General features: G+C 35.8%; 1 protein-coding gene across 3 annotated transcripts in view; it reads right to left on the bottom strand.

Moving 5' to 3' along the window:
• LOC115213822 (MAM and LDL-receptor class A domain-containing protein 1-like) overlaps positions 1-27,761 on the bottom strand; it is a 382,250-nt gene that overhangs the window by 207,924 nt on the left and 146,565 nt on the right. For all 3 annotated transcript variants that reach the window (XM_036504533.1, XM_029782714.2, XM_036504532.1), the window contains exons 60-71: positions 24,971-25,121; positions 23,681-23,815; positions 20,590-20,852; positions 16,959-17,043; positions 15,667-15,813; positions 13,819-14,081; positions 11,662-11,743; positions 9,114-9,254; positions 6,025-6,182; positions 5,082-5,265; positions 3,895-3,990; positions 3,078-3,209 (exon numbers count right to left, since the gene is read on the bottom strand). In XM_036504533.1, coding sequence (XP_036360426.1) covers positions 3,078-3,209; positions 3,895-3,990; positions 5,082-5,265; positions 6,025-6,182; positions 9,114-9,254; positions 11,662-11,743; positions 13,819-14,081; positions 15,667-15,813; positions 16,959-17,043; positions 20,590-20,852; positions 23,681-23,815; positions 24,971-25,121 — 1,837 coding nt within the window. The remainder of the gene's footprint in view (positions 1-3,077; positions 3,210-3,894; positions 3,991-5,081; positions 5,266-6,024; positions 6,183-9,113; positions 9,255-11,661; positions 11,744-13,818; positions 14,082-15,666; positions 15,814-16,958; positions 17,044-20,589; positions 20,853-23,680; positions 23,816-24,970; positions 25,122-27,761) is intronic.

Here is a 27,761-nt window from a genome sequence, read left to right as displayed (position 1 = left end):
TGCATGGGTGATATATATATATATTTCTTTACTACCCACAAGGGGCTAAACACAGAGAGGACAAACAAAGACAGACAAACGGATTAAGTAGATTACATCGACCCCAGTGCGTAACTGGTACTTAATTTATCGACCCCGAAAGGATGAAAGGCAAAGTCGACCTCGGCGGAATTTGAACTCAGAAGGTAACGGCAGATATATATATATGGTACCATTCTGCCTAAATAATGGATCTACAAATACAATATCCCTGCATATCTCACATCTACTTTCATTCTTCCACTTCACTCTCTATTTCATATCTTATCTAAATTAACTATTGCTAAACCATTTTTCTCACACCGTCTCCGATGAAGGGATATAATAAATATCCTGGAAACAGCTGTAAGACCTTCTATTTATAAATGTTCTAAAATCTTCACAGCCTTGTTTTTTTAATCTCATTCTGAAAAAAAAATTTTTTATGTATGCAATGTATGCATGTATATATGTATATATATATATATATAATATATATATATATATTATATATATATATATATAATATATATATATACACATATATAAATATATATATACATACATACATACATACACATACATACATATAGATACTGAGTGCACGATAGGTGAACCACGATATGGTGAGGGATTACTATATACATAAATACAAACATATGGCTGAGTGGTAAGAAGCTTACTTCCCAACCACACGGTTGCACAGCACCTTGGGCAAGTGTCTTCTACTATAGGCTTTTGTCGATCAAATCCTTGTGAGTGGATTTGGTAGACAGAAACTGAAAGAAGCCTGTCATATATATATATACATATATACTTAATCATATCGAAGGGAAATGGAAATTAATGGAAATTTTCACTTCCAGTGGCCTAACGTGTAAAAATTTAGTCCCAAAACTATGTATTACTAATAAAATACAGTGTATATTTAAACACATAAGATGAATCCACGCTAGAAAGAATGGTAAAAGTTTTTATTTTTTCATTTCGTTCCTTTCGGGATTTCGTTCCCTAATTTTGTGGTTTTGGAACCTAGCTGTTCTTTCTAGCGTGATGAATCCCATGAGTGGATTCCTCTTATGTGTTTAAATGCACACTGTATTTTATATATACATATCTATATATATATCTATATCTATATCTCTATATATATATATATATATATATATATATAATATATATATATATACACACATATATATGTATATATGTATATGTGTATATATGTATATGTATATGTGTATATATGTATATATGTATATGTGTATATATGTATATGTGTATATATGTATATGTGTGTATATATATATATATATATATATATATATATATTATATATATATATATATATTTGTGTGTGTGTCTGTGGTTGTCCCTCCACCATTGCTTGACAACCGATGTTGGTGAGTTTATGTCCCTATAACTTTGTGGCTCAGCAAAAGAAACCAATAGAAAAAGTACAAGGAGGTTTACAAAGACTAAGTCCTGGGGTTGATTTCTTATTAAAAAAAAGAACCTTTTAGGTGGTGCTCCAGCATGGCCACAGTCAAATTACTGAAACAAATAAAAGAATATACATATGCCACTCTGCAGGACATTGGATAACCGACAAGGAAAAGGTGTCCTAGATCAAAGGCCTGAAGATTGTTGTGGTCAAGCAGAAGATCTGTACCAGCAGACAATGGTTGAATGTCAGTAAGCAAGTGAGTTGCTAAAGCAGGCAGCCTCACCATTGGCCAAGCTCATTGCACTTTTGTACACCACTTGGTATATAATGTGGAGGCCCATAGAGGCAGTCTGATGAGGGACAATGCCAAGTGCTTTATTTACCGTCCAAAGTGTTTTATTCAGATTTGAGCAGAACCATAAACAATGACCTACAATGGATAACTATCACTGCCACTGATTAATTAAAAGGGTTTTCAATTACCATGAAGTTATTTTCACTGTAGATATCGTCACATGTTAAAAAGAACTCATGCTTGGTTATATTTAGTCCATTGCAGCGTTACTCATTTTTGCCAGCTGAGTGGACTAGAGCAACGTGAAATGAAGTGTTTTGCTCAAGAACACAATGCATCACCCGATCCTGGAATCGAAACCACAGTCTTACGATCATGATGCTGACACCCTGACCACTAAGCCACGTGCCTCCACTATATATATATATATTCAAATGACAGGGGATGCTGCCAGTCTCCCCTGGTACCTGTGCCGGTGGCATGCAAAAAGCACCCACTACACTCACGGAGTGGTTGGCGTTAGGAAGGGCGGTCAGCTGTAGAAACACTGCCAGATCAGACTGGAGCCTGGTGCAGCCTCCTGGCTTCCCATATCGCGGTCGAACCGTCCAACCCATGCTAGCACAGAAAACGGACGTTAAACGATGATGATGATGATGATGATGATGATTCTATGCAAACACATATTAGAACTGATCTAAATGTGTGTTTACTTGCAACATTGCTTTCATGTATCTACTACAATATTTTGCCCTGGTTGAGGCCTGCCTTGCATATAATCAAATCATAGGAAAATGAAGATTTACAACTATATTTCAGGATCGATGGTATACAGTGCTGATGATATATTTCTTTACTACCCACAAGGGGCTAAACATAGAGGGGACAAACAAGGACAGACAAAGGGATTAAGTCAATTACATCGAGCCCAGTGCAAAACTCATACACTATTTATCGACCCTGAAATGATGAAAGGCAAAGTTGACCTCGGCAAAATTTGAACTCAGAACATAGCGGCAGACGAAATACTGCGAAGTATTTTGCCCGACGTGCTAACGTTTCTGCCTGCTCACTGCCTTTTATAGTGTTGATGATAGCTAAGAAACTAGAAATGCATTTACCATTATGTCAGAGGACTTCTAAAAATTACTGTAGGTGGTTTTTAACAAGTTATTTCTTAAAACTAGAATTCTTCTCAATAGCAAGCAGCAGTAAATGTAGCTTTTGTACAAGTGAAATTTATCTCAAACACATTTGAACCAATTTAAATGTTTGTTCACTACTTTGCATTAGAAGAAAAAAATGTCAAATACTTACATGTTTTAAGTGTGTGGTCAACAATAGGATCATATCCATATCTGGAGCCTTTAGATATAATCCACTTTAAATTAGACTGATCTTGAGTCCAGCCACAGAAGTTTTTACTTTCAAATGTACAGTCATATGGACCTAAACAAAAAAATTTAATTAATATTAAAAAATACTTAAAAAAAATTAAAATATTTATTGAAGCAACAAATTAAGAATTGCATTTTTGAAGTTAATTTAAAGGTAATTTATAAAAAATGAATAGCTAAATAGTATTAAATGTAATTCTTTGTGTTTTACACTAAAACAATTTTCATTACTGCACCGGAATGACTGTGTGGTAAGTGGCTTGCTTACCAACTACATGGTTCCGGGTTCAGTCTCACTGTGTGGTGCCTTGGGCAAGTGTCTTCTACTATAGCCTTGGGCTGATCAAAGCCTTGTAAGCGGATTTGGTAGATGGAAACTGAAAGAAGCCCGTCATATATATATGTGTGTGTGTGTGTTTGTGTCTGTTTGTCCTCCCCAACATTGCTTGACAACCGATGCTGGTGTGTTTACGTCCCTGTAACTTAGCAGTTCGGCGAAAGAGACTGATAGAATAAGTACTAGGCTTACAAAGAATAAGTCCTGGGGTCGATTTCCTCGACTAAAAAAGGCAGTGCTCCAGCATGGCCACAGTAAAATGACTGAGACAAGCAAAAGATTAAAAGAGTAAGCATTTTGCCTGGTGTGCTAACAATTCTGCCAGCGCACCACCTTCAAATCATAGAAATAACAATTATAATTATCGCTTGATGTTGACTATTATCAGGAAATTACTTGCCTGGGGGCAGAACACTTGTTGCTATTGTTGATACCATTGTTACTGGTTTACTAGTTGTGGATGGTTGATTCAAGGGTCGAGCTTTTATAGGAGTGACTGAAAAACAGCAAAGGAGTTGAGCATAAAGTCAATATAGTTTTTCAAACTTCAAAAACAAAAAAACAACAACAACAACAAAAAAGAAACCTAAAAAAAAAAAGCAAAACAAATCCCTTCCCTAGAACAAGCTCTTATCTATTTATCTGTCTGTCTGTTATGCATATGGTTAACAGTTTAATGACTTTTCACGTTCAGATATTAGCATAGATTGCTGGCCCTTGACCATTTTAGCATTAGTTGAATGGATGTTTATTTCTGATTGGCTGTATGGTAAGAAGCTTGCTTCCCATCCACATGATTCTGGGTTCAGTCCCACTGCATGAAACCATGGGCAAGTGTCATCTACTATGGCCTCAGGCCAACCAAAGCCTTATGAGTGGATTTGGTCGACAGAAACTGAAAGATGCCTGTCATACATGTATATAGGTGCAGGAGTGGCTGTGTGGTAAGTAGATTGAGTTGAAGATAGATAGAAAATCTAGGAATTTTATTTAGCTTCTTGGTCTAACTGAAGGCCACAAAAACAGACCATCATTGATGAAACTATAACTATATCACATTCGGTTCTAAAAATTTCTCAGTAAGACAATCTAAAACGGTGGTTCTCAGTTGAGGTCCACATGATCTCTGGGGGTTCATGTAAAATTTTATTGTTAAGATTTATGTGCAATAAATTGGTTTATACTTCTATAATACACAAAATGTTTTAAGAATATTTCTTAAACAATCCTTAATAATATTTAATTATAAAAATATAATAGGAATTTTTAAATATCAAATGGCTATGGGGATTCAACCAAGCAAAATAGGAATCAAAAAAGGTCCATAGGTAAAAAATGGACGGAACCACTGACAATAGATTTTTGTGTGCGCCAGAAGTTTGGTCCTTAATTCAGTATCCTTTAAGCAGTTACTAGATTTTGTGTTTCAGAAGTTGAGTTGTTAATTCAAGTTCATTATGCAGTTTCCTTGAAATGCTTTTGGTACAACTCAGAGTAATTTTCAAATCAACAACATATAACCAAGTAAGAACTAAAGCAGATATAATGTTTAACAGATTAAACAATGAAGTATGAAGCTTGACTGACCTGCACACCTCAGTGAATTATAGTTAATGTCATCTAAAGCTAAAAAGCCATTGGCATTTTCTTCTATCTCAGCTCTTATTGATAGGGTGAATGAAGAATCACTTTTTATAAAGAAAGTTCCTTGGGACCATCCAGAACCTTGTGAATCAGATAACTTCCACATTAATGTGCTTTGATTTGAAGTCTGAAATTAAAGGTAAATGAGAACATGAATTTAAATAAAAATAAGAGTCTTTTAAATTGCACTGAAACATATTTTAGAATAGTTTACCACTGTAAATATTTGTATATAACGGAGTGCTGAAAAGTTCCTGGTAGAAAGAAGGGTATGTGGCATTAAAGAAGATCTGGTAAAATATGCAGTTCTACTCACATCTGATTACAGCAGCAGAGTACTGCAGTTAGAGAGATGATGGATGGTGGGAATGTCTTGAGGAGAAAATAAGACAGGAGGAGAGACTCAGTAATGAAATCTTGAAACAATTTCTGTTATGTTTAGTTAAAATTTAAACTACTTTCAGCATTGAACAAAACTGCTCTAAAAAACATCATTTTTATCCTCTACAAACTTTTCCTTCAAAAATGTTTGTTTGGAATTATTTAACCCTTTCGTTACCAACCCAGCTGAAACCGGCTCTAGCTCTGAGTACAAATGTCTTGTTTTCATAAGTTTTGAATTAAAATCTTCCACCAAACCTTAGTCACAGTTTATGTTCCTAACAATAGCTTAATGATAACTAAGTTATTTTATTATATTCTTTGTTATATCTAAAGTAATTGAAAGAAACACAAAACATCTCAAAATAAATACAGCAATGAAAGTGTTAACAACAGTTTCTCATAATTAAATCTTCACATTTCAATTTTAATTCACTGATATTTTTGGCAGCACTGGCAAAAGAACATCAGGAATTATATCTAAATTAGAAAATAGGTAAATTACCTGCATGATAACAGACAAACTTCCAATATTGGTTCCGGATATAATGTACCAAAACTTTATACAAAGACCAGAACCACTTGTTTTATCAAAAGAAATAGAAACCAAATCTCCTTTTGTTTTCATTTTTGATTTAGATACACCAATGTACATCATACTGCCTAAAAACAAAAATGTTTGATTCCATTTAAAGCAGTTACATAGTAATAATATTCAAAGCTAGATATGGATTTCATGAAAAACTCAATAAAAAAACATATGGCTTTTATTTTTGTATTGCAAATCATTTAACATTTGAAGGAATGAATAATGTGAAAAATAAACCGTAATTGAAAATATTTTATGAAAATGAATATTCTGCTCTCTCTTCCAAATGTGAGTTACCATTTAGCTACTACAAGAAGAACCTGCTCTGCCCACCCACTTCTCTCATACCTAAACCCACATCTCTTAGCATAGAGCCATCCCATCTACCAGGTTTTGTAGTCTTGCAAGTTGCATTACAACCTCTCTAGTGCTGGTAGCATGAAAAAAGCAGCTGAATAATATCAGCTGTAATGTATATATATATATAATAGTGTACACTTCGATATATATATATATATATATGTACTCTTTTACTCTTTTACTTGTTTCAGTCATTTGAATGTGGCCATGGTGGAGCACCGCCTTTAGTCGAGCAAATCAACCCCAGGACTTATTCTTTATAAGCCTAGTACTTATTCTATCGGTCTCTTTTGCCGAACCGCTAAGTTACAGGGACGTAAACACATCAGCATCAGTTGTCAAGCGATGTTGGGGGGACAAACACAGACACACAAACATATACACTCATACGTACATATGCATATATATATATACATATATACGACGGGCTTCTTTCAGATTCCGTCTACCAGATCCACCCACAAGGCTTTGGTCAGCCTGAGACTATAGTAGAAGACACTTGTCCAAGTTGCCACGCAGTGGGACTGAACCTGGAACCATGTGGTTCGTAAGCAAGCTACCATGCATATGAATCCAAATTGAGGGAGTGGAATAGGTAAAAATCAGGCTACATATGTTTCCTAGTTAGCAGATCCTCTGATGTAATAATTACTCAATGAGGGATACTCAGATAACTAGTTACAAGGCCAAAGACACTTTAATTATATGAAGATGCTTTAATTATATATATATAAGCGTGGCTTAGTGGTTAGGGCATTCTGCTCATGATCGTAAGGTTGTGAGTTCGATTCCGGCGACGCGTTGTGTCCTTGAGCAAGACACTTTATTTCACGTTGCTCCAGTCCACTCAGCTGGCAAAAATGAGTTGTACTTGTATTTCAAAGGGTCAGCCTTGTCACTCTCTGTGTCACGCTGATTATCCCCGAGAACTACGTTAAGGGTACACGTATCTGTGGAATGCTCAGCCATTGCACGTTAATTTCACGAGCAAGCTGTTCCGTTGATTGTATCAGCTGGGACCCTCGTCGTCGTAACCGGCGGAGTTTTTTAAGGAATATATATATATATATATATATATATAATATATATATATATATGTGTATATATATAATGATGGACTTCTTTCAGTTACCGTCTACCAAATCCACTCAGAAGGTTTTGGTCACCCTGAGGCTTATAGTAGAGGACACTTGCCCATGGAGCCCTGCAGCAGGACTGAACCCAGAACCATGTGGTTGGGAAACAAACTACACAGCTATACCCTGCACCTATATATACATATTTATTTTCCTTTGCTACAGTGAACTTATTTTGTTATAAATTATGCATTAGTTCAGTGTATAAATTGTCACATTAATTCATAGCATTGTTTCCCACTGTACAGAATGAATATTTTATTAATTTTGTACCACAGCAGTCACCAGGGATACATCTATTATAAAGTGTTAAAATATTCTTCATACTTCTTATTTCTTTATTGCCTACAAGGGGCTAAACATAGAGGGGACAAACAAGGACAGACAAACGGATTAAGTCGATTACATCAACCCCAGTGCGTAACTGGTAGTTAATTTATCGACCCCGAAAGGATGACAGACAAAGTTGACCTCGGTGGAATTTGAACTCAGAACGTAATGGCAGACGAAATACCTATTTCTTTATTACCCACAAGGGGATAAAAATAAAGGGGACAAACAAGGACAGAAAAACGGATTAAGTTGATTTCATCAACCCCAGTGCATAACTGGTACTTGATTTATCGACCCCGAAAGGATGAATGGCAAAGTCGACCTCGGTGGAATTTGAACTCAGAACGTAACGGCAGACGAAATACGGCTACGCATTTCACCCGGCATGCTAAAGTTTCTGCCAGCTCACCGCCTTTAAGGATCTTCAGATGCTGGGCCCTACAGAGGGGATGACAAGAGATTTAGACTTCTGGCAGTTTGCTGTACTTGAGAAGACATGTGAAGCTAAGTAAAATCGTGGTTGTCCCTGCAAACAGGCTTGTCCCCTACATCCCTCTTCAGCTGAGTGATCCTAATCTTGCAGGTTCGTCGGTGCTGATGTCATGTGGCACCAGCCATGCTGGCGCCACATAAAAAGCACTCAGTACTCTCTGTAAAGTGGTTTAGCATTAGGAAGGGCATCCAGCTGTAGAAACCAAACCAAAACAGAGATGAAGCCAGGCAGGTCTTCAGCTGGCCAGCTCCTATCAAACCACCCAAACTATTGTGGAGGCACATGGCCTAGTGGTTAGAGCTGTGGACTCATGGTCGAGGGCTTGCGGGTTCGAATCTCAGACCGGGCGATGTGTGTGTTCATGACAGAAATAGCTAAGCTCCACGCGGCTCCAACAGAAGGTAATGGCAAACTTCTGCTGACTCTTTTGCCACAACTTTCTCTCACTCTTTCCTCCTGCATCTTGCAGCTCACCTGCGACAGACTGGTGTCCCATCCAGGTGGGGAACCTACATGCCAAGGAAACTGGAAAACCGGCCCTTATGAGCCAGGCGTGGCTCGAGAAGGAACAACCCAACCTTTTGCCAACATGGAAAACGGATGTTAAATGATGGTGATGATGATGATGACATGGAAAGAAATTAGCAACAAAAATGTAAATTTATCTTTTAGCTTTGACTTACTTGCTATGGAACTGTATGTGTGATCTCTAATATAGCGATGTTCTCTTCGATATATAGTTCGGCCAGACATTCTTTCCCAGTTAACAGTGTTGTTTCCATCATTGTGCCAACCGCAGGAACTTATTTCAAAGTGACAGTCACCTGATCGAAAGGGAACATAAGAGGATAAATGTCTTTGAAAACCAGAAAGACTCATTACAGTATTATTACTTAACACTTGTTCCTTGAAGGATAACACCTGGTGACATTGCCCAGGGGGGTTGGACATCTACTAGGAGGTCCAGTACAATATGAATGGCTCCAAAAGAAAACCAAGCATAGAATAATGCATACAAAAATGTTAAAATAATACATACAAAAATGTGTTAAAATAATGTTTAAGATAGTGTTAAAATAAAATATTTAAAAAAGTGTTAAAATAATGTTTAAGATAGTGTTAAAATAAAATATTTAAAAAAGTGTTAAAATAATGTTAAAAATAGTGTTAAAATAAAATATTAATAAAAATTGTTAAAATAATGTTAAAAATAGTGTTAAAATAAAGTATTAAAAATAGTGTTAAAATAATGTTAAAAATAGTGTTAAAATAAAGTATTAAAAATAGTGTTAAAATAATGTTAAAAATAGTGTTAAAATAAAGTATTAAAAAAGTGTTAAAATAATACATACAAAAGTGTTTAGGCAAAAAGCATTAATCGATATGACCCACATGTATATGCACAAACATAATCACTTTACTTTGGCTCAAGTAATATGAAACACATTGGTGAGAAATGACTATAAAATAAACACCGTTTATACTGATTTTTAAGAAGTTTTCCGTCATTTAACTAATTGAATCAACAAATATAATGAATACATGTAAAACTGTTCTGTCGTTCAGCCAGAAAGAGAGTTTCTAAGTAGTCAATGAACTTGCTAAAAATAACAACCAAATCCCTCTCATATTATGTTCTTTTATTCTTTTACTTGTTTCAGCTGGGTGACTGGCCATGCTGGAGCACTGCCTTAAAGGATTTTTTTTAGTCCAAGAAGTCAACCCCAGGACTAGTGCCTTGGAAGGGAATTTTCTCAGTGCAGTCTCATGGTCATTCATGACCAAAAGGGGTCTTTAGCTTTTTATTCATACATTCTGTTCTCCTCAAAATGGCAAATTAAAACACTAAATATCCTGTTGTATTAATATAATTATTTCTACTATAGGTACTAGTAATTTTAGGGGCTGTTAGTTGATTACCTTGACTTCAGTGCTCAACTGATGCTTATTTTATCAACCCCTGAAAAGGTGAGAAGCAAAGTTGACCTTGGTAGTGTAGCGAGTCAGGAAAGCTATTTTTGTTGTCATGGAAAAGCACAGTTGTGCTATGGCAACTTAAGCAAACAAGGGTTGGGCGCATATGAATACTAGAGGCAATTATCCACCCAATAGGCAAGTGTGCTTTTTTAAGTCAGCAGAAGAACATAAGAAGAGCAACATTGGTTCTCCAAAGATGAGACCTGCCTTTTTGTTTTTCTCACCAACTTAGTGCCGCAAACTTCTGAAGCATATTAAGCTCTCAACACTGACCACATCATGGACATCCTATTTCTTTTTTGTCAACTTTGTCCTGCACAACTCTACCTATATCACAAGTGGTTTATTTCTGTTTATGCTAGATTCATCTCTGCTAGCTTTTAGTAACTTCCAACTGAATCCATTCTTCAATTGTAAGTTTTAATGTTTTCTCTGACTTGACTCAGCACTTATCAATTCACATTATTGATTGTTGCCAGAGCAGCTAACTGGCTTCCGTGCCAGTGGCACATAAAAAGCACCATTCGAGTGTGATTGTTACCAGCATTGCCTTACTGACACTTGTGCCAGTGGCATGTGAAAAGAGCATTCGAGCGAGGTCGTTGCCAGTGCTGCTGGACTGGCCCCTGTGCAGGTGGCACATAAAAAACACCATTTGAGTGTGGCTGTTGCCATGACCATCTGACTGGCCCTCATGCCGGTGGCACATAAAAGCATCCACTACACTCTCAGAGTGGTAGGCATTAGAAAAGGCATCCAGCTGTAGAAACTCTGCCAGATCAAGATTGGAGCCTGGTGCAGCCATCTGGTTTGCCAGTACTCAGTCAAATCGTCCAACCCATGCTAGCATGGAAAGCGAACGTTAAACGACGATGATTATTATTATTATTATTATTATTTTAATAAATTCATGCTTCCCAAAAGCACATTTGCTGGACTTTTCTACGAACACTTCCATACTTTAAATTAGTGACCCCCTCCACTAAAGCAGTATTTGAACTCAGAATGTAATGAACTGGAAGAAGGGCTGCTAAGCATTTCGTTTGATGTATCAACAATTCTGCCAGCTCACCACCTCCAGTTAATTTAATATAACGCCATCACTAATAACAAATGTGTTGTGCCTCCTTATCAAAAGATATCATAAATAGGTTGGTTGAGCCTTTCAGAGTTAAATGCTTTCAACCAATCACTTGGAGTAAAATCAATAAACAATAAAACCTGTATGATAATGTGGGCAAGTGATTAACTTACCTGGCTCAGGACATGTTGAATTTAAAAGTTTGATGTCATCAATACCTATTATGTCTCCGCGATTAATACTTTCAAAGATAACCTGCAATAAAATATGGTTGTCATAATTATCTTTATCACCATCATTCTGGTCCTCAAATTAGTTTTAAATTTTGGCACAAGGCCAGCAATTTTGGAAAGGGGTGGGGGAAGTATAATTACATCAAACCCTGTGCTCAACTGGTTCTTGTTTTATCAGTCTTGGCAGAATTGGAACTCAAAACATAAAGATGGATGAAATACCATTAAATATTTTGCCTAGCATATTGACAATTCTGTCAGCTTGCCACCTTATTCTAATCCTCAATATCATTATCATGAAACTCTCACCACCACTATTATTATTATGCTGATAATTCACATTTTCAGCATTGCATATATGATTCTGTGGAGGCACAATGGCCCAGTGGTTCGGGCAGCGGACTCATGGTTGGAAGATCACAGTTTCGATTCCCAAACCGGATGTTGTGTGTGTTTATTGAGTGAAAACACCTAAAGCTCCATGAGGCTCCAGCAGGGGGTGGTGGCGACCCCTGTTATACCCTTTCGCCCCAACTTTCTCTCAATCTTTCTTCCTGTTTCTTGGGTAACGCTGTGATGGACTGGCGTCCTGTCCAGCTGGAGGGAGCACATATGCCATAGAAACCAGGAAACTGGGCCCATGAGCCTGGCTAGGCTTGAAAAGGGTGCATAAATAAAAATAACATATGATTCTTGTTTCTTTTTTACAAAATCGCATTTCTCTTATCTAAATTATCATGATCCCTCAATTAAAAACTTCCTAATTCACCCATATTATTTAATATGCTAAATGGGAACTGTTTTTGATAAGGTAATGAACTAAAGATAAAGCAAATTAATTGGTATGTATGCTGCTTTCAAAATTTTCTCAATGCTTCACAAAAAAGGGCCTTCGTTTACCACTTCAAGGGAGTTGTTTTTCAAATCACTGAGTGAAGTCTAGCAACCAGTTGATCTAGCAAGCAAAGAGAGGTGGTGGTAGGACTAGCATACAATAATGCTCTTGAGAGGAAGGCTCTAAAATGGAAGACACCAAAACGGTGCACATTTTCTCCTGATGATTGCATAAGCTTGCTGGTGTTTGGTGTGTGGTGCATTCAACCAGTAGCACTTGCATTTGCAAGCTGTTAGCAAATAATTTACCATCTATCTAATGATATATATATATATATATACAACAAAGAAATAACAGTAAGATAAATCTAAGGATTCTGGATTTTTACTTTTTGACCGACAGATTTAAAAAATAATTTTTTGTAACTAAACACTTTCAAACTTCGGACACTGATAGAATGTGTCTCATATAACACATCTTTTACTCTTAGCATTTTTGAGAAAAACTTATATTTACAAAGTTATTTCACGTTAAAGTTGTCGTATTTTGGTAATTTCAACCAATCAATGACATGTTTTCAGCTGAATAAAATTACTGCTGTTATTTGTCAACAACAACTATCGGCGATGTATTTTTCGTTTCTCACTGTTATTTATGACATCGTTCGTGCGTTTGTACTGGTTTTAAGGTTTTAGGGTTAGGGTTTTAGGGTTAGGGTTTTAGGGTTAGGGTTTTAGGGTTAGGGTTTAGGGTTAGGGTTAAGGAGTTAGGGTTTGGGTGTTAGGGTTAGGATTAGGGTTGTCATAAATAACAGTGACAAACGAAAAATACAACGTCGATAGTTGTTGTTGACAAACAATGGCAGTAATTTTATTCAGCTGAATACATGTCATTGATTGGTTGAAATTACCAAAATACGAGAACTTTAATGTGAAATAACTTTGTAAATATAAGTTTTTCTCAAAAATGCTAAGAGTAAAGATGTTTTATATGACACATTCTACCAGTGTCCAAAGTTTGAAAGTGTTTAGTTACAAAAAATTATTTTTAAATCTGTCGGTCAAAAAGTAAAGATCCAGAATTATTTAGTTGATTTTGTTTTTGTTGAGCTTTTATCTGACTCAAATAAATTTTACTTTTTCAGTATTTTATCTGATATGCTAATGATTCTGCTAGTTTGCTGCCTGAGTTTAAACCCATATTTGATACCATCTAACAAAGGTGAAGACAATTTTTTTTTAGTTTAAAATACTCATACTCACAAATGCATTAATGAAGTTTGGTAACGGGATATATTCTTCAAACCATGACCGGCCTTGATGACCTCTTCTTGTCCAAACAGCTGCTCCAATTCTATTAACAGCATTCACATTAGTTACATGAACATTGAGTGTACCAATTCTTGACCCATACATGTGGTACCAAAATGATAAACATTGTCCATCTTTTAATGCAAATTGTGGTGTCCAAAGTCGTGCTATTTTACCTGAGGAAATTCTACGAGAGCCTGCACCCATGAAATGACCTGCAAATATGTATTATAGATATTTCAACACAATTTCTATGTTATTTTCTGTTTTTGATTATTTGAATTCTTCCTCTGAGGAAGAGCTGGTTTCTTTTCTACTCTAGGCACAAAGCCTGTAATTTTGAGGGAGGGGCCAGTCAGTTAGATCAACCCCAATACACAACTGGTACTTAGTTTATTGACCCCGAAATAAATAAATTGACTCACACAGACACATTTACATATACCACAATAAGTCCTGGGACCAATCAAAAACCGCCCACACACATAAACACAAACACATGTATACACACACACACACACTTACACCATTCTGACCTGTTAGGCCAGTCCCCAAAACCACTGAACCATGAAAGACCAAAGAGAAACAACAAAAGTCTCCTTTCAATCCCACATTGCTCCTCCTTCCCCCACCCAAACCCCCCCCCCACTATCCATAAAATAGGAATCAGCCTTTATTTAGCTTCACACAAAATGAAGAATGGTAAAACATGTCAGTTTATCACAAATTCTTTGTAAACTCCAAAATATATCTCCTTCTGTATATATATATATATATATATATATATATACTACCAATATATGACCTTTTTGAACTTATAATTTTCTGTGTATATATACAGATACTTCCAAACAAACATGACTTTTAATGAAATCCTAATATTTTCAATGAACTTTTTATTTTCCTTGTAAACTGTTTTAACATTTTTATTATTATTATCAAAGAGTGTATATATTTTCAAAGAAGTTTTTAATAATTTCTCAAGATTTTTCCTTGTAAACTGTTTTAACATTTCTCTTATTATAATCAAAGAATGTATATATGTATTGTAATATTTTGTGACAAGCGGTATTTAACACAAAAAAGTTTTTACAAAGCTTTTACATTTTACTTTTGACAATCTTTTTCTAAAAAAGTGAAACCGGTCAAGTGAATAAACACCTTTCAAAATTGCATTTTCAAACCTTTTTTCATATATATTTCCACTCTTGCGGTATCTTACAACTTCACTTTGTTATATATATGTATATATATATATATATATATATATATACGATTAGCTTTTTTCATTTTCTGTCTGCCAGATCCACTCACAAAGCTTTGGTTAGTCCAAAGCTATAGTAGAAGACACTTGCCCAAGGTGCTACACAGCGGGACTGAACCTAGAACTATGTGGTTGGGAAGCAAGCTTCTTGTTTCTTTATTGCCCACAAGGGGCTAAACATAGAGGGGACAAACAAAGACAGACAAAGGGATTAAATTGATTACATTGCCTGCAGTGCATAACTGGTACTTAATTTATCGACCCCGAAAGGACGAAAGGCAAAGTCGACCTTGGCGGAATTTGAACTCAGAACATAATGGCAGACGAAATACCGCTAAGCATTTTGCCTGGCGTGCTAACATTTCTGCCGGCTCACTGCCAGAAGCAAGCTTCTTACCACACAACCACTCCTGTGCCTATTACAAAAAAAAAAAAATATATATATATGCGAATACTCCCCCACCTCCCTATTATTCATTATAGTTTGGATAGAAAAATAAATGACCGCAAATTAAATTTGATATTAGATTACTTACCAAACACTGATTTTTTTGTGTGGTCCCTAAATGGGGATCCATATCCAGAGTATTTTTTCCACCTATAGTCAACACTTTTATCTTGAAGATATTGGCAACCATCAGATGATTCAAAGTCACAGTCAACAGCATTTGAGCTAATGTCTTCTGAAAAAGAATGAAAAAATCAGTAATAAGTAATATTGATGATAATAGTTGATTCTGATATAAGTAGATCAACATCTTGATCATCATCATTTAACATACGTTTTTCCAGGCTGGTATGGGTTGGATGGTTCAAGAATAACTGGCAAGGCCAAGAGCTGCACCAGGTTCCATAGACTGATTTTGGCTTGGTTTCTACAGCTGGATGCCCTTCCTAATGCCAGCCACTTTACAGTGTGTACTGGGAACATTTTATGTTGCGCCAGCACCAGTGCTTTTTACGTCGTGCCATAACCAGTGTTTTTTATGTGGCACCATTATTAGTGCTTTTTCCGTGACACCATAACCAGTGCTTTTTACATGGCACAATAATCAATCCTTTTTATGTGGAGCTAGCACCAGTGCTTTTTATGTGGCACCATCCTCAGTGTTTTTATGTGGCACCATCACCGGTACTTTTTGTGTCACATGACCACTAGTGCTTTTTATGTGGCACCATTAGCAGTGCTTTTTACATGGTACTATATCCAGCGCTTTCCCTTTTATGACATGCAAAGGAGTCAGCAGGTTTTTCAAAAACTAATATAAGATGAGAGGGTTGTGTTAGGATGCCTCTGAAATACTCTGTATCTATGGATACACAAAACTGTCTAGTTCTGCTCCTGGCTTTGAGTATATTTTACCCTCTAATGATGAATATTGGACTATTGAGGGAAATTTTGCTTTTTAATGCTAATACAAGTTGCAATCGTTCTGAAAATCTGAAGTAATTGTTTTCTAAGACAAGTTGATCTCCATCTGTTTGTTTGTAACAACATATATGTAGAAGGAGGGAAGACGAGGGGGAGAAAAAGTTGGTGAGAGAGAAATACAATTAAAGGGAGAGTGAAAGATCGATAGGTAGTGTTGTAACTGTTGTAACTAACAAGCTTTGATTAAAAATGTGGGAATTTTAAGTGCAAATCTGTCAACACAATGCAACACAAATTTCAAAAAAAGACTTTAAAAAATATTTTTACCAGCGGTGTAATTATTATTATTAGTTGGTAATAATAATAATAATAATATTTATAATAATAATAATGATAATAATAATAATAATAATAATAATACAATTAATAAATAAATTAATAAATAAACCAACTAACCTTGACACTCTCCAGCGTGTATGGTTACATCATCAATTGCAATGTCACCACTACTTCCAAAACCAGAAACTCCTCTGAAGACAATCTGAAATTTATATCATTGTTATAAATATAGCTGTTATAACAATTTTTATTATGAAGCAATAAATCAATTATTGAACTGTTAGATTTACAAGCCTTTCTCTTTACTCCCCAGTCAACTTAGTTGTGAATTAGTGCCAGCTACATAGACTTTGGAACAGTGGGTGCAGGGGTCGCAAGCACACCCACTGAAATTGTTATTTTGGGGGATGAAACAATGAAAATGCTTTGAATGTCCTCCTGGAAAACTGGATTTGTATTTCCTGAGCAAATTTTTTTTCCCACAGCTAATTGCTGGTAGAGCCTTGTCTTCTTCTGGTTGTCACATGATAGATGTTTCATTGGGCCATAGTTTAACAGAAACAAGAGGGCTTGGTAACAGAAGCTGCAGAGTGTGGGAACACAACCTACTAACATTTGTTTTGGCAGGGCAATGAAAATACTTTCAACATCCTCCTGAAAACTGGTTCTGCACTGCCTAAGCAAATTTCATTCTCGCACTTATGACCAGCTAGTTGCTGGTGCAATTCCTGTCTCCCTCTGGCTGTTATATCATAGGCATTCCACTGGCTCATGATTGAGATGGACACAAAGGTGTCTACACCTGGTGGAAACTATATAGGCACCAAATGCAATTAGCAGAAGCATGGTATATATTACTAAGCCATACTTATCCTCTAGTGACCACTCACTGTACTGTATTGTACACGGGCAGATAATGAGTGTAGAAGTGACAAAAAAATGGCATGTGGTCACGGTGGATTAGCATCAAATTTCAAGCCTTAATTCCCTAAGCCACAGAGTTGTTAAAGAGCTGCACCTCATGTACAGAAGGAAAATAGGAAAACCATAGATTGCTGTTAAAAAACATGTTTACTTTCGTTTTAGTTATGTCTGCTCAGGGACTGAACAACAAATATGTGTTTACATGTTTTTTAAGTAGTACTGCTCTGAAAATATATAAAAACCAATATGAAAACAAACTATTGCAGGGTACTGCTCAAGGACTTATAACAGATGAACTGAAGACAGGAACTTAATTGGGGGCTAGCTAGTGAGCAGGTCTGCAGTGATGGGACTTCTGGAGGCAGGACTTCTCTAAAGCCACTAGTTGGCCGATCACTTTCCTCCCTATGGTTTATAACCAAATGTAACAAAATAAATTCTACATCAATATACTCTTGTTTTCCATTGATTTTATTGTGTGTAGCTTAACTAAGCTATACTTTCAGATTTATTGGTTATCCACATTGGCTTAACCCTTTCGTTACTGCATTTATTTTGAGATGCTTTGTGTTTCTCTCAATTATTTTAAATATAACAAAGAATTTAGTAAAATAACTTAGTTATCATAAAGCTAGTGTTAGGAACATAGATTGTGACTAAGGTTTGGTGGAAGATTTTAATTCAAAACTTATGAAAACAAGACATTTGTACTACAGAGCCAGAGCCGGTTTCAGCCGGGCTGGTAATGAAAGGGTTAATATATCAGCACCAGGTACTATGCTTAAGGAAATTAATGTACAAGAATAAGTGTTTATAGTATATATATATATATATATATATATATATATATATATATATAATGATATGTGCAAATATGAAAATACACACACACACACTGACACACACATATACACACACATGAACACATACACATACACACACATGCACACACATACACACACATGAAAACATACGCATACACACACATGCACACATACATGCACATACACATATGCACACATGCACACACACACATTTACTAATAATTATTAACACTCTTGGATATGTAACCAACTGCTCTTGAGAAATTAGGGTTCACAAAACCAGAAACGGGGGGGGAGCTTATTAGAAGACTACAGAAACAAGCCATCAGCGGAACTGTCGAAATATGTAAAACTTGTCAAAAGTTTAGCATAAAAGTACATATGCACATATCTAGACATACAACTATATGTATGAGTATACATACATAAAGTAAAACATACAAACCTACAAGTGTACTGATCTCAACTTACCCTATCCAATTCTGATATAGTTGTCACCTACTCTTCCATCTTGCCTACTTCCTCTACTTATTCTGCCTCAACACATATTCACTCTCTCCCCTGTTTCCAATCTCTCTCTTTCTCTCTCTCTCTCTACACACACTTTATCTTTCTCCTCCTTCCCCTGTCTACTGTACCTTTACTGCTATTCTGTTCTTCAGCCCTCCCTTATCTGTACTGTCAGTCATCTCCTACTCTCCCCTCACTTCCTTCAATTCATGTGTATTACTGGTTTCCCCACTCCTTATCTACCCTTCACTACATTCCCTCACCTCCTCTGTCCTTACCTATTTTTCTGCCTCCCCTGCCTCCCCTACTTACCTTCCCTCAACACTTGCTCCCCTTCAAACTTATTCTCATCCTCTCTCTCTCTCTCTCTGCTACTCTTTTGCAAGCTCTACTTACTCTCACTTCCTGTTCTTCTTCCTCCTCTTGCTTCTACTCACCTTCTATCTTGAGGGTCCAACCTGACACCTCATCACCATTATCTTTTCTTCTTCCCAGTTTCACCCCAATCACTCTTACTTTCTCTTCTATAATGGAAGTACCTGTATAGTTCCCCATAAGGCAAGAAGCTTATTCTGCTCTGTCCCCTTCTCTCTCACTTTAAACCAGGGGTCTCCAAAGTAGTCAATATCAACCTCTGCTGGTCGATGGGAATATTTAAGGGGTCAATAAATGCCTGGAAACTGCACCGAAATGCGTAGCAGTATTTTGTCTGCCTTTACGTTCTGAGTTCAAATTCCGCCGAGGTCGACTTTGTCTTTCATCCTTTCGAGGTCGATAAATTAAGTACCAGCTACACACTGGGGTCGATATAATCGACTTAATTCGTTTGTCTGTCCTTGTTTGCCCCCTCTATGTTTAGCCCCTTGTGGGTAATAAAGAAACATATTATTATTATTTATTTTCTTGTACATATTTGGGGGTCGATGGGGGGTCAAGGAGTCCATGAAGGAGTCAATAGTCTAAAAAGTTTTGGGACCCCTGCTTTAAACCATTATGCCGTAGCATAAAGCCACCCCCATCTCTATTGTAGCCCCACTCAGTCATAGGGGCTACATGGTGACCTCACTAGTGTAGGTGACATGTAAAAAGCACCCAATACTTTCTGTAAAGTGGTTGGCATTAGGAAGGACATCTGACTATAGAGGCCATGCCAAAGCAGATATTGGAGCACAAACAGTCCATGTTTTTTAGCCAGTATGGAGCATGGATGTTAAATGATGAAGATGATGACAACGATGACGACGACAACGACGACAATGATGATGAAGATGATGATGAAGCTGATGATGATGATGTTGATAATGATGATGATGACAATGACAAAGAAGATGATGATGATGATGACAATGACAAAGAAGATGATGATGATGATGATGATGATGATGATGACAACGACGATTTTTGTACTGTGGATAACTTTATGCCAAAAAGTGTTTGCTGTTGATTTTATGCTCTCAGAAAACAAATAATTTGCAAATATTTGTACTCACATTTGACGAACTAACAGCTGGTATTGTAACTGTGCCTTGTAACCATTTATTTTTTTGTGGACCATTCTTTAACCAGATGTACTTAGCTGAGACCTTCTTTGGAGCTAAGATTAATCTCAGAGAATTAATATTTTCTCCAAACATATGATAATAGAAGCTAATACAAGCTTTTTGGGTTGTTGAAAATGTTGGGCTTATCAAATCAGCATAATGCTTTAAGAAACCACTAAAAAATGAGGATTCAATGTACATGTAGTAACCACCTAAAAATAGAAAGCAGTACAATGAGTGGTGATATAAGAGTTATGATATATAATGTATATATATATATATATATATATATATATATATATATATATATATATATATATGTATATATATATATATATATGTATATATATATATATATATATATATATATATGTATAAATATAAATATGTATGTATATATAATCAAAATAAGCAACAAGGATATTCAGAGGTAATGCAGTACGATCGGTTCATGCAACTCCAATTAATTGAACAATGCAATCATTACATCAATTTAAAATGCAGTGTAATCCTCAGCTGCACAAAGACATAGAATTTAATTTAATTAGAACAGATGGACACATTAGTATAATTATACCTAAAATCTCCAAGAAATTAAGGATATAGACAAAAAACATGCTGCATTCACCTTAGCATTAGTTACTATGGTATCAAGAAGATATACATTGTTACAGACTGCCTGTCTCTGATTTTTTGTTTTTTATGGGGTCAGTTTTAATTTTAGACTAGTTTATCAAATCCTTGTATATCTAAGGCTGAGAGAACAAAGGGGCAGTATCTATTAGGGGTAGGGCTGAGGGAGAAGACAGAAATCATAGTTGGTATAGTCATAAAATCAAGATTTATTAGAAGCAATATCATGAGGTTTGGTAAAGGAAAACTTAAACCAAGATGGTAGCTGACAATTAAGGGGGTTGCTCACTAGCAGACCATTAATAACGAAACAGAAGTCTTATCGTGTAGTACTGAAGTTAAATATTTTAAACAATGTTGCTATATTGCATACAGTTAAAGTTTAGGGTTATTCAGAGGATTATTAAGAAGAATATTTTAACAAAAGGATAGTAATTTATGAATACTTTTGAGTATATACCAAACTTTTATCACAATAGAAGGAGGAAAAGAAATTATCCAGAAATAGTTAAATATTTATACATATTGTACACTTAAATACTAACTCATCAGATGGTATCTGTGAATATTGATTAATTGGTATATACTGTTATAATTAAAGGAGTATTGAGGTAAAAGAACATGCTAAATATATATTAATAAAATTATAATCTAAGCAGTTTTTTATAAGTAGTGAATATACTAGTATATAAGCTAAGTATGAATTTATAGAGGTACAAAAATTAGATTAATTTTATAAATAAATAAAGGCTAATTATAAAATAATAAAGAAATAAAATAATCAAGTAGGGCAGAACATCATGGAAAAGGAATAAAAATAGTTTAATTACTAAAACAATGGTAAAGTATATGTAGCTTATTAACACCAATAGAGAAGATTTATAGAAAATGTATAATAATTTAAAATATATTAGACTAAAAATTATATATTTACTTATTTAGCTAATATCAATAAAAGACTGATATCTGGTATCAGCTAAAGGAATATTTAAGTTATGGAACAATCATATTTTACACTAATTTTTTAAAACTAAGGGTTATATTATAGGTTTAAGAAGTTATTATTCTTACTCCCTACATAATATTTATAGTTTCTTAGTAGTACTTGTTTAGAAGGGATGGACGGTTCGACTGGGGTCTGGGAAGCTGCACTAGGTCCCAATCTGATCTGGCAGTGTTTCTACAGCTGGATGCCCTTCCTAACGCCAACCACTCCGTGAGTGTAGTGGGTGCTTTTTACGTTCCACTGGCACGAAGGGCCAGAGGAGTTGGCAATCGATCATGATCAGATGGTGCTTTTTACGTGCCACCAGCACAGAAGCCAGTCAAGGTGGCACTGGCATCAGCCACGTTTGGATGGTGGTTTTTATGTGCTACCGGTACGGAAGCCAGGTAAGGTGGCACTGGTATCGGCCACATTTGGATGGTGCTTTTTATGTGCTACCAGTACGGCAGTCAGGTAAGGTGGCACTGGCATCGGCCACGTTTGGATGGTGCTTTTTATGTGCTACCGGTACGGAAGCCAAGTAAGGTGGCACTGGCATCGGCCATGTTTGGATGGTGGTTTTTACGTGCTACCGGCATGGGGCTCATAACTACAATTTCCATTTGATTTGACTGATTTTGATATTGAAGATGTTGATGTACTTGACTCAATAGGTCTCCTCAAGCACAGCTTGTCACCCTACGATCCAAGTTCAGTTAAAGAAACTGACAGAATAAGTACCAGACTTGAAAAAGAAGAGAAGTACTGGAGTTGATTCATTTGACTAAAGATCTTCAAGGGGGTGCCCCAGCATGGTCGCAGTCTAATGACTGAAACAAGCAAAAGATGAAAAAAAACAAAAGGGCAGGAGTGGCTGTGTAGTAAGTAGCTTGCTTACCAACTACATGGTTCCAGGTTCAGTTCCACTGCATGGCACCTTGAGCAAGTGCCTTCTACTATAGCCTTGGGCTGACCAAAGCCTTGTGAGTGGATTTTGTAGATGGAAACTGAAAGAAGCCTGTCATATATATATATACATATATATATATATATATAATATATATATATATATATATATATTATATATATATATATATATATATATATATATGTATGTGTGTGTGTGTGTATGCTTGTATATTTGTGTTTGTCCTCCCACCATCGCTTAACAACCGATGCTAGTGTGTATACGTTCCCGTAACTTTTAACATTTTGGCAAAAGCGACTGATAGAATAAGTACTAGGCTTACAAAGAATAAGTCTTGGGATCGATTTGCTTGAATAAAGGAAGGCTCTAACATGGCCACAGTCAAATGACTGAAACAAGTAAAAGGATTTTAAAATGTCATTGCATTAAATAACCAAGCATTCTTGGTATATTCTTAAATAAAGTAACATATTGCATATCATTTGAATACTAACCTCCATTATGATCAGATGAGGGCCCAGTATCTGAATTTCTTGTTGATCCTTTGGTTCTCTTCCAAGAAATTTGTGCACCTTGACTATTCTTCCAGCCACACAAATTCTTATCAAAGGAGCAATTAAAACCAGGAACTAGAATACATAAAATGCAAGGGTTAGATTTTACATGTCATTTTTGTTGCCAGTTTAAAATAAATACTTTAGCAGTAGTGGTTTTTCAAAAAAAAAAAAATCTATTATGTATGACTTTAGTTAAATTCTAAAATCTTGCTTTGAGTTTTGTTAAATATGTGTGTGTGTGTGTATTAGGGTTTGTGTGTGTGCGAACAAACAAACTGAAAATTTTAAAAAACCCAATCATTTTGTTGTATCTTGGGAGGATCCTTATATCAATTATAAACACATGCACTGGTTTTATTTCACTTCAGTTACTATTATTAGCCAATAAGCCAATCAGTTAACCAATTAACTAATTGATTGTTTTGTTAATCTTTTGGTCAATCCATCAGTCAGTTAGGTCTGTGAAAGTCCAACTGTGTGGCACCTTGGGCAAGTGTCTTCAATTAACACAGCGTTTCGGCTGATATACCCTCCAGCCTTCTTCAGGTGTCTTGGGGAAATTTTGAACCTGGGTTCTCATTCCTAAGGTACATTTTAATGATGTTATTATTATTATTATTATTATTATTATTATCATTACTATTATTATTATTATTATTATTTAGGTCACTGCTTGGAATCGAACTTGGAATCTTAACCACCATGCCATATGCTCATGAGCATATCATGTAGTGGTTAAGAGTGTGGGCTACTAACCCCAAGATTCTGAGTTCAATTCCAAGCAGTGACCTGAACAATTATAATAATAATAATAATGAAAATAATAATAATAATAATAACATCAAAAAATATCTTAGGAATGAGAGACCAGGTTCGAAATTTCTCCAAGACACCTGATGAAGGCTGGAGGGTATATCAGCCGAAACGTGTTAACAACAAACAAGATGAGGACAAATATCCGTCAATTGCAAATAATGTAAATAATGTATAAAAGATGTTGTTAATGAATGCGTGGGTGAGTTAATAAGTGTTGAGGGTAGATAAGTAGGTGAGACAAGAGAAAGGTAAGAGTAGGTGACAACTGCATTAAAATTGAGTAGGGTAATTTGGCATCAGTACATTTGCAAGGTTTGTATGTTTTACTTATGGCTGCATGTCTAGACATGTGCATGTATCACTAATGAAACATCAATTAAAATAAGCTAGACATAAAGATTTTCAAATTACTTTTAATTAGTGGGCTTGCTGTTGTTGTTGGTGTTACATCTGGTGAGGCTTTGGGAGGCAGAGTTGCACATTGCTTTGTGGTCGTGAACTTCATATCATCTAAGGCAATGTCACCAGCATAATTTGGGCCTCGGTTCCCTTTTATTTTGACCTGAAATCAAAGCACACATTCTCTTGACAATAAAAATAAACAAAGGGATAATCAAAATATAAAATTAAATTTAAAAAAAAATTCAAAATCTGAACTCTATGCAGGTGCAAGAGTGGCTGTGTGGTAAGAAGTTTGCTTGCCAACAACATAATTCCAGTTTCAGTCCCACACAATGTGGCACCTTAGGCAGGTGTCACCTACTACACTGTACTTGGGTAGCAACTGCTATTTCCTATTTGCTTAACCCTAGAAAGTATGAAAAATGGCTAATATTTCCTTTAAACTTTGCTTTTGTTATGATATTTATTCAAACCCCAAAGAATCTCCGTCAACACGTGACTATGATTATGATGCTCCCCGACTACTCTTGCTCATGATCAGAGATGCACTTATTGTCGGCTTCAAAGGGACATGCTCAAGTGGTTAAAGTCAAGCAACTGACAAGCAAATCTGTGGTATTGAGCAGAATATTTGCTATAATGATGTTTGTGCATCAGCAACTCAGCACTGAATCTGTCTGAAATGTAATGGAAAATAGGTCAGTTTCAAAACACTGATGTCCTGGTCACAAAAGCAAAGTTTGAAGGGAATAGTAATCATTTCCTTTGATTTCTAGATAGAAGCAATTAGGAAGTCACACTTCCTGACCAAGGCTAAAAAAAACAAAGCCTTGAGAGTAGATTTGCTAGACAGAAACAGAAAAAGCCCACTGTATATATATATATACTATCCGAATCGTGGCCAATGCCAGCGCCGCCTCGACTGGCTTCCATGTCGGTGGCACGTAAAAAGCACCATCCGAATCGTGGCCGAAGCCAGTGCCGCCTCGACTGGCTTCCGTGCAGATGGCACGTAAAATGCACCAATCCGACCGTGGCCGATGCCAGCCTCACCTGGCACCTGTGCAGGTGGCACGTAAAAAGCACCCACTACACTCACGGAGTGGTTGGCGTTAGGAAGGGCATCCAGCTGTAGAAACATTGCCAGATAAGACCGGAGCCTGGTGCAGCCTTCTGGCTTCCCAGATCCCCGGTCGAACCGTCCAACCCATGCTAGCATGGAGAACGGACATTAAACGATGATGAACGATTTATATAAGTTCTAATAATTGTGAGCATAATTATAATTTGGGTTCAGCAAAATTTGCTTCACCACATACCAAAATTTAGAAATAGCAGTTAAAATACTATCCTACAACCATAAGATATCTCCCAGACAACAATACTCTACAACTCATGCAGGTAAAGAGAAACAAATACCGAATACACCCAGCTTTGATTAACTGCATACATTGATTAACTGCATACAAAGAAGCTTGAGAGGCGGTTGGATGGAACCTACACTCGCCTCCTTATGAGAGCTCAAAATCTCTCGTGGAGGCGCCATCCAACTAAAATGCAAATATATGGGAAATTACCACCTGTGTCATCTCTTGTGAAAGGTAGGAGAGTCCAGTTTGCTGGACATTGTTGTAGAGCTGAAAAAGAAGTAATTTCTACTCTTCTCCTCTGGAAGCCATCTACTCGCAACACCAGAGGGCGCACACTCTCCTACCCTGATGTAATCTCCAGGGATACAGGCATCCAGCAACAGGACCTCCATAATGCTTTGATGGACCGTGAAGTCTGGCGCAACATGGTAAATTCCATTGTCTCGACCACGGTCGAACAATGATGATGATGCATACATGTTTCAGGGTTAAAGAGATGTAAAAAAATGTAAAATCATATTTCTACTCACTTATTCCCTTCCTCAGTACAGTATTTCAAATTTTAAATCCGAGAGCACTGATATTTTAACTGCTATTTCTAAATTTCGGTATGTGGTGAAGCAAACTTTGCTGAACCCTAATTATAATTATTCTCATAATTATAGAATTTTTGTACAAGTTTACCGATTATGGTTCTTTTACATACCGAACTACTTGGTAAGATTATTAATTATTGATTGATTAATTAATTTTACCCTTTATTATTATTATTATTATTATTATATATATATATATAAATTGATATATATTTAAAATAATATAAATTAATTAATTTTATGTATTGGGTTATGTTTTTCATTGTTTGATTTGCCTAATAGTGGTTTTATCTCTAATTTAATATAATATAATATAATATATTTTACTATAAAATTGGATTTAATCCTAAATCTGATTTTTCCCTGTAAGTTTGGATTTATTCCCTAATATTTTATTATATATATATATATATTCATATATACAGTGGCATGTTGTTGTGGTTTTAGAGTTGTTTGATGTCCATTTCTAGCATGCTGGTGCTGTTTCTCAATAATCTTAATTATAATTACATAATTATATAGCTATATTAATTCTTACCTATATGGTTTTTATTATATGCTGGCCACTGATAGGATCGTTATTTTTATAATGATTTTATTATTAATTATGTATACATATATATATATATATATACATACACGTGTATGTGTGTGTGTGTGTATGCATGTATATATATATATGTATATATAAATGAAAAAATGTACAGTAAATAAACATATGACATAACATTTACTTAGTTTAAAACCAGATTGGAGACAAACACAATGATGATGATGACGACAATAATGATGACGACAGTGATGAGGATGACGATGACAACGACGATGACAATG

The sequence above is a fragment of the Octopus sinensis genome, linkage group LG7 (genome assembly GCF_006345805.1).
Source record: "Octopus sinensis linkage group LG7, ASM634580v1, whole genome shotgun sequence".
NCBI lineage: Eukaryota > Metazoa > Mollusca > Cephalopoda > Octopoda > Octopodidae > Octopus > Octopus sinensis.
This window is presented reverse-complemented; position numbering and strand designations above follow the sequence as displayed.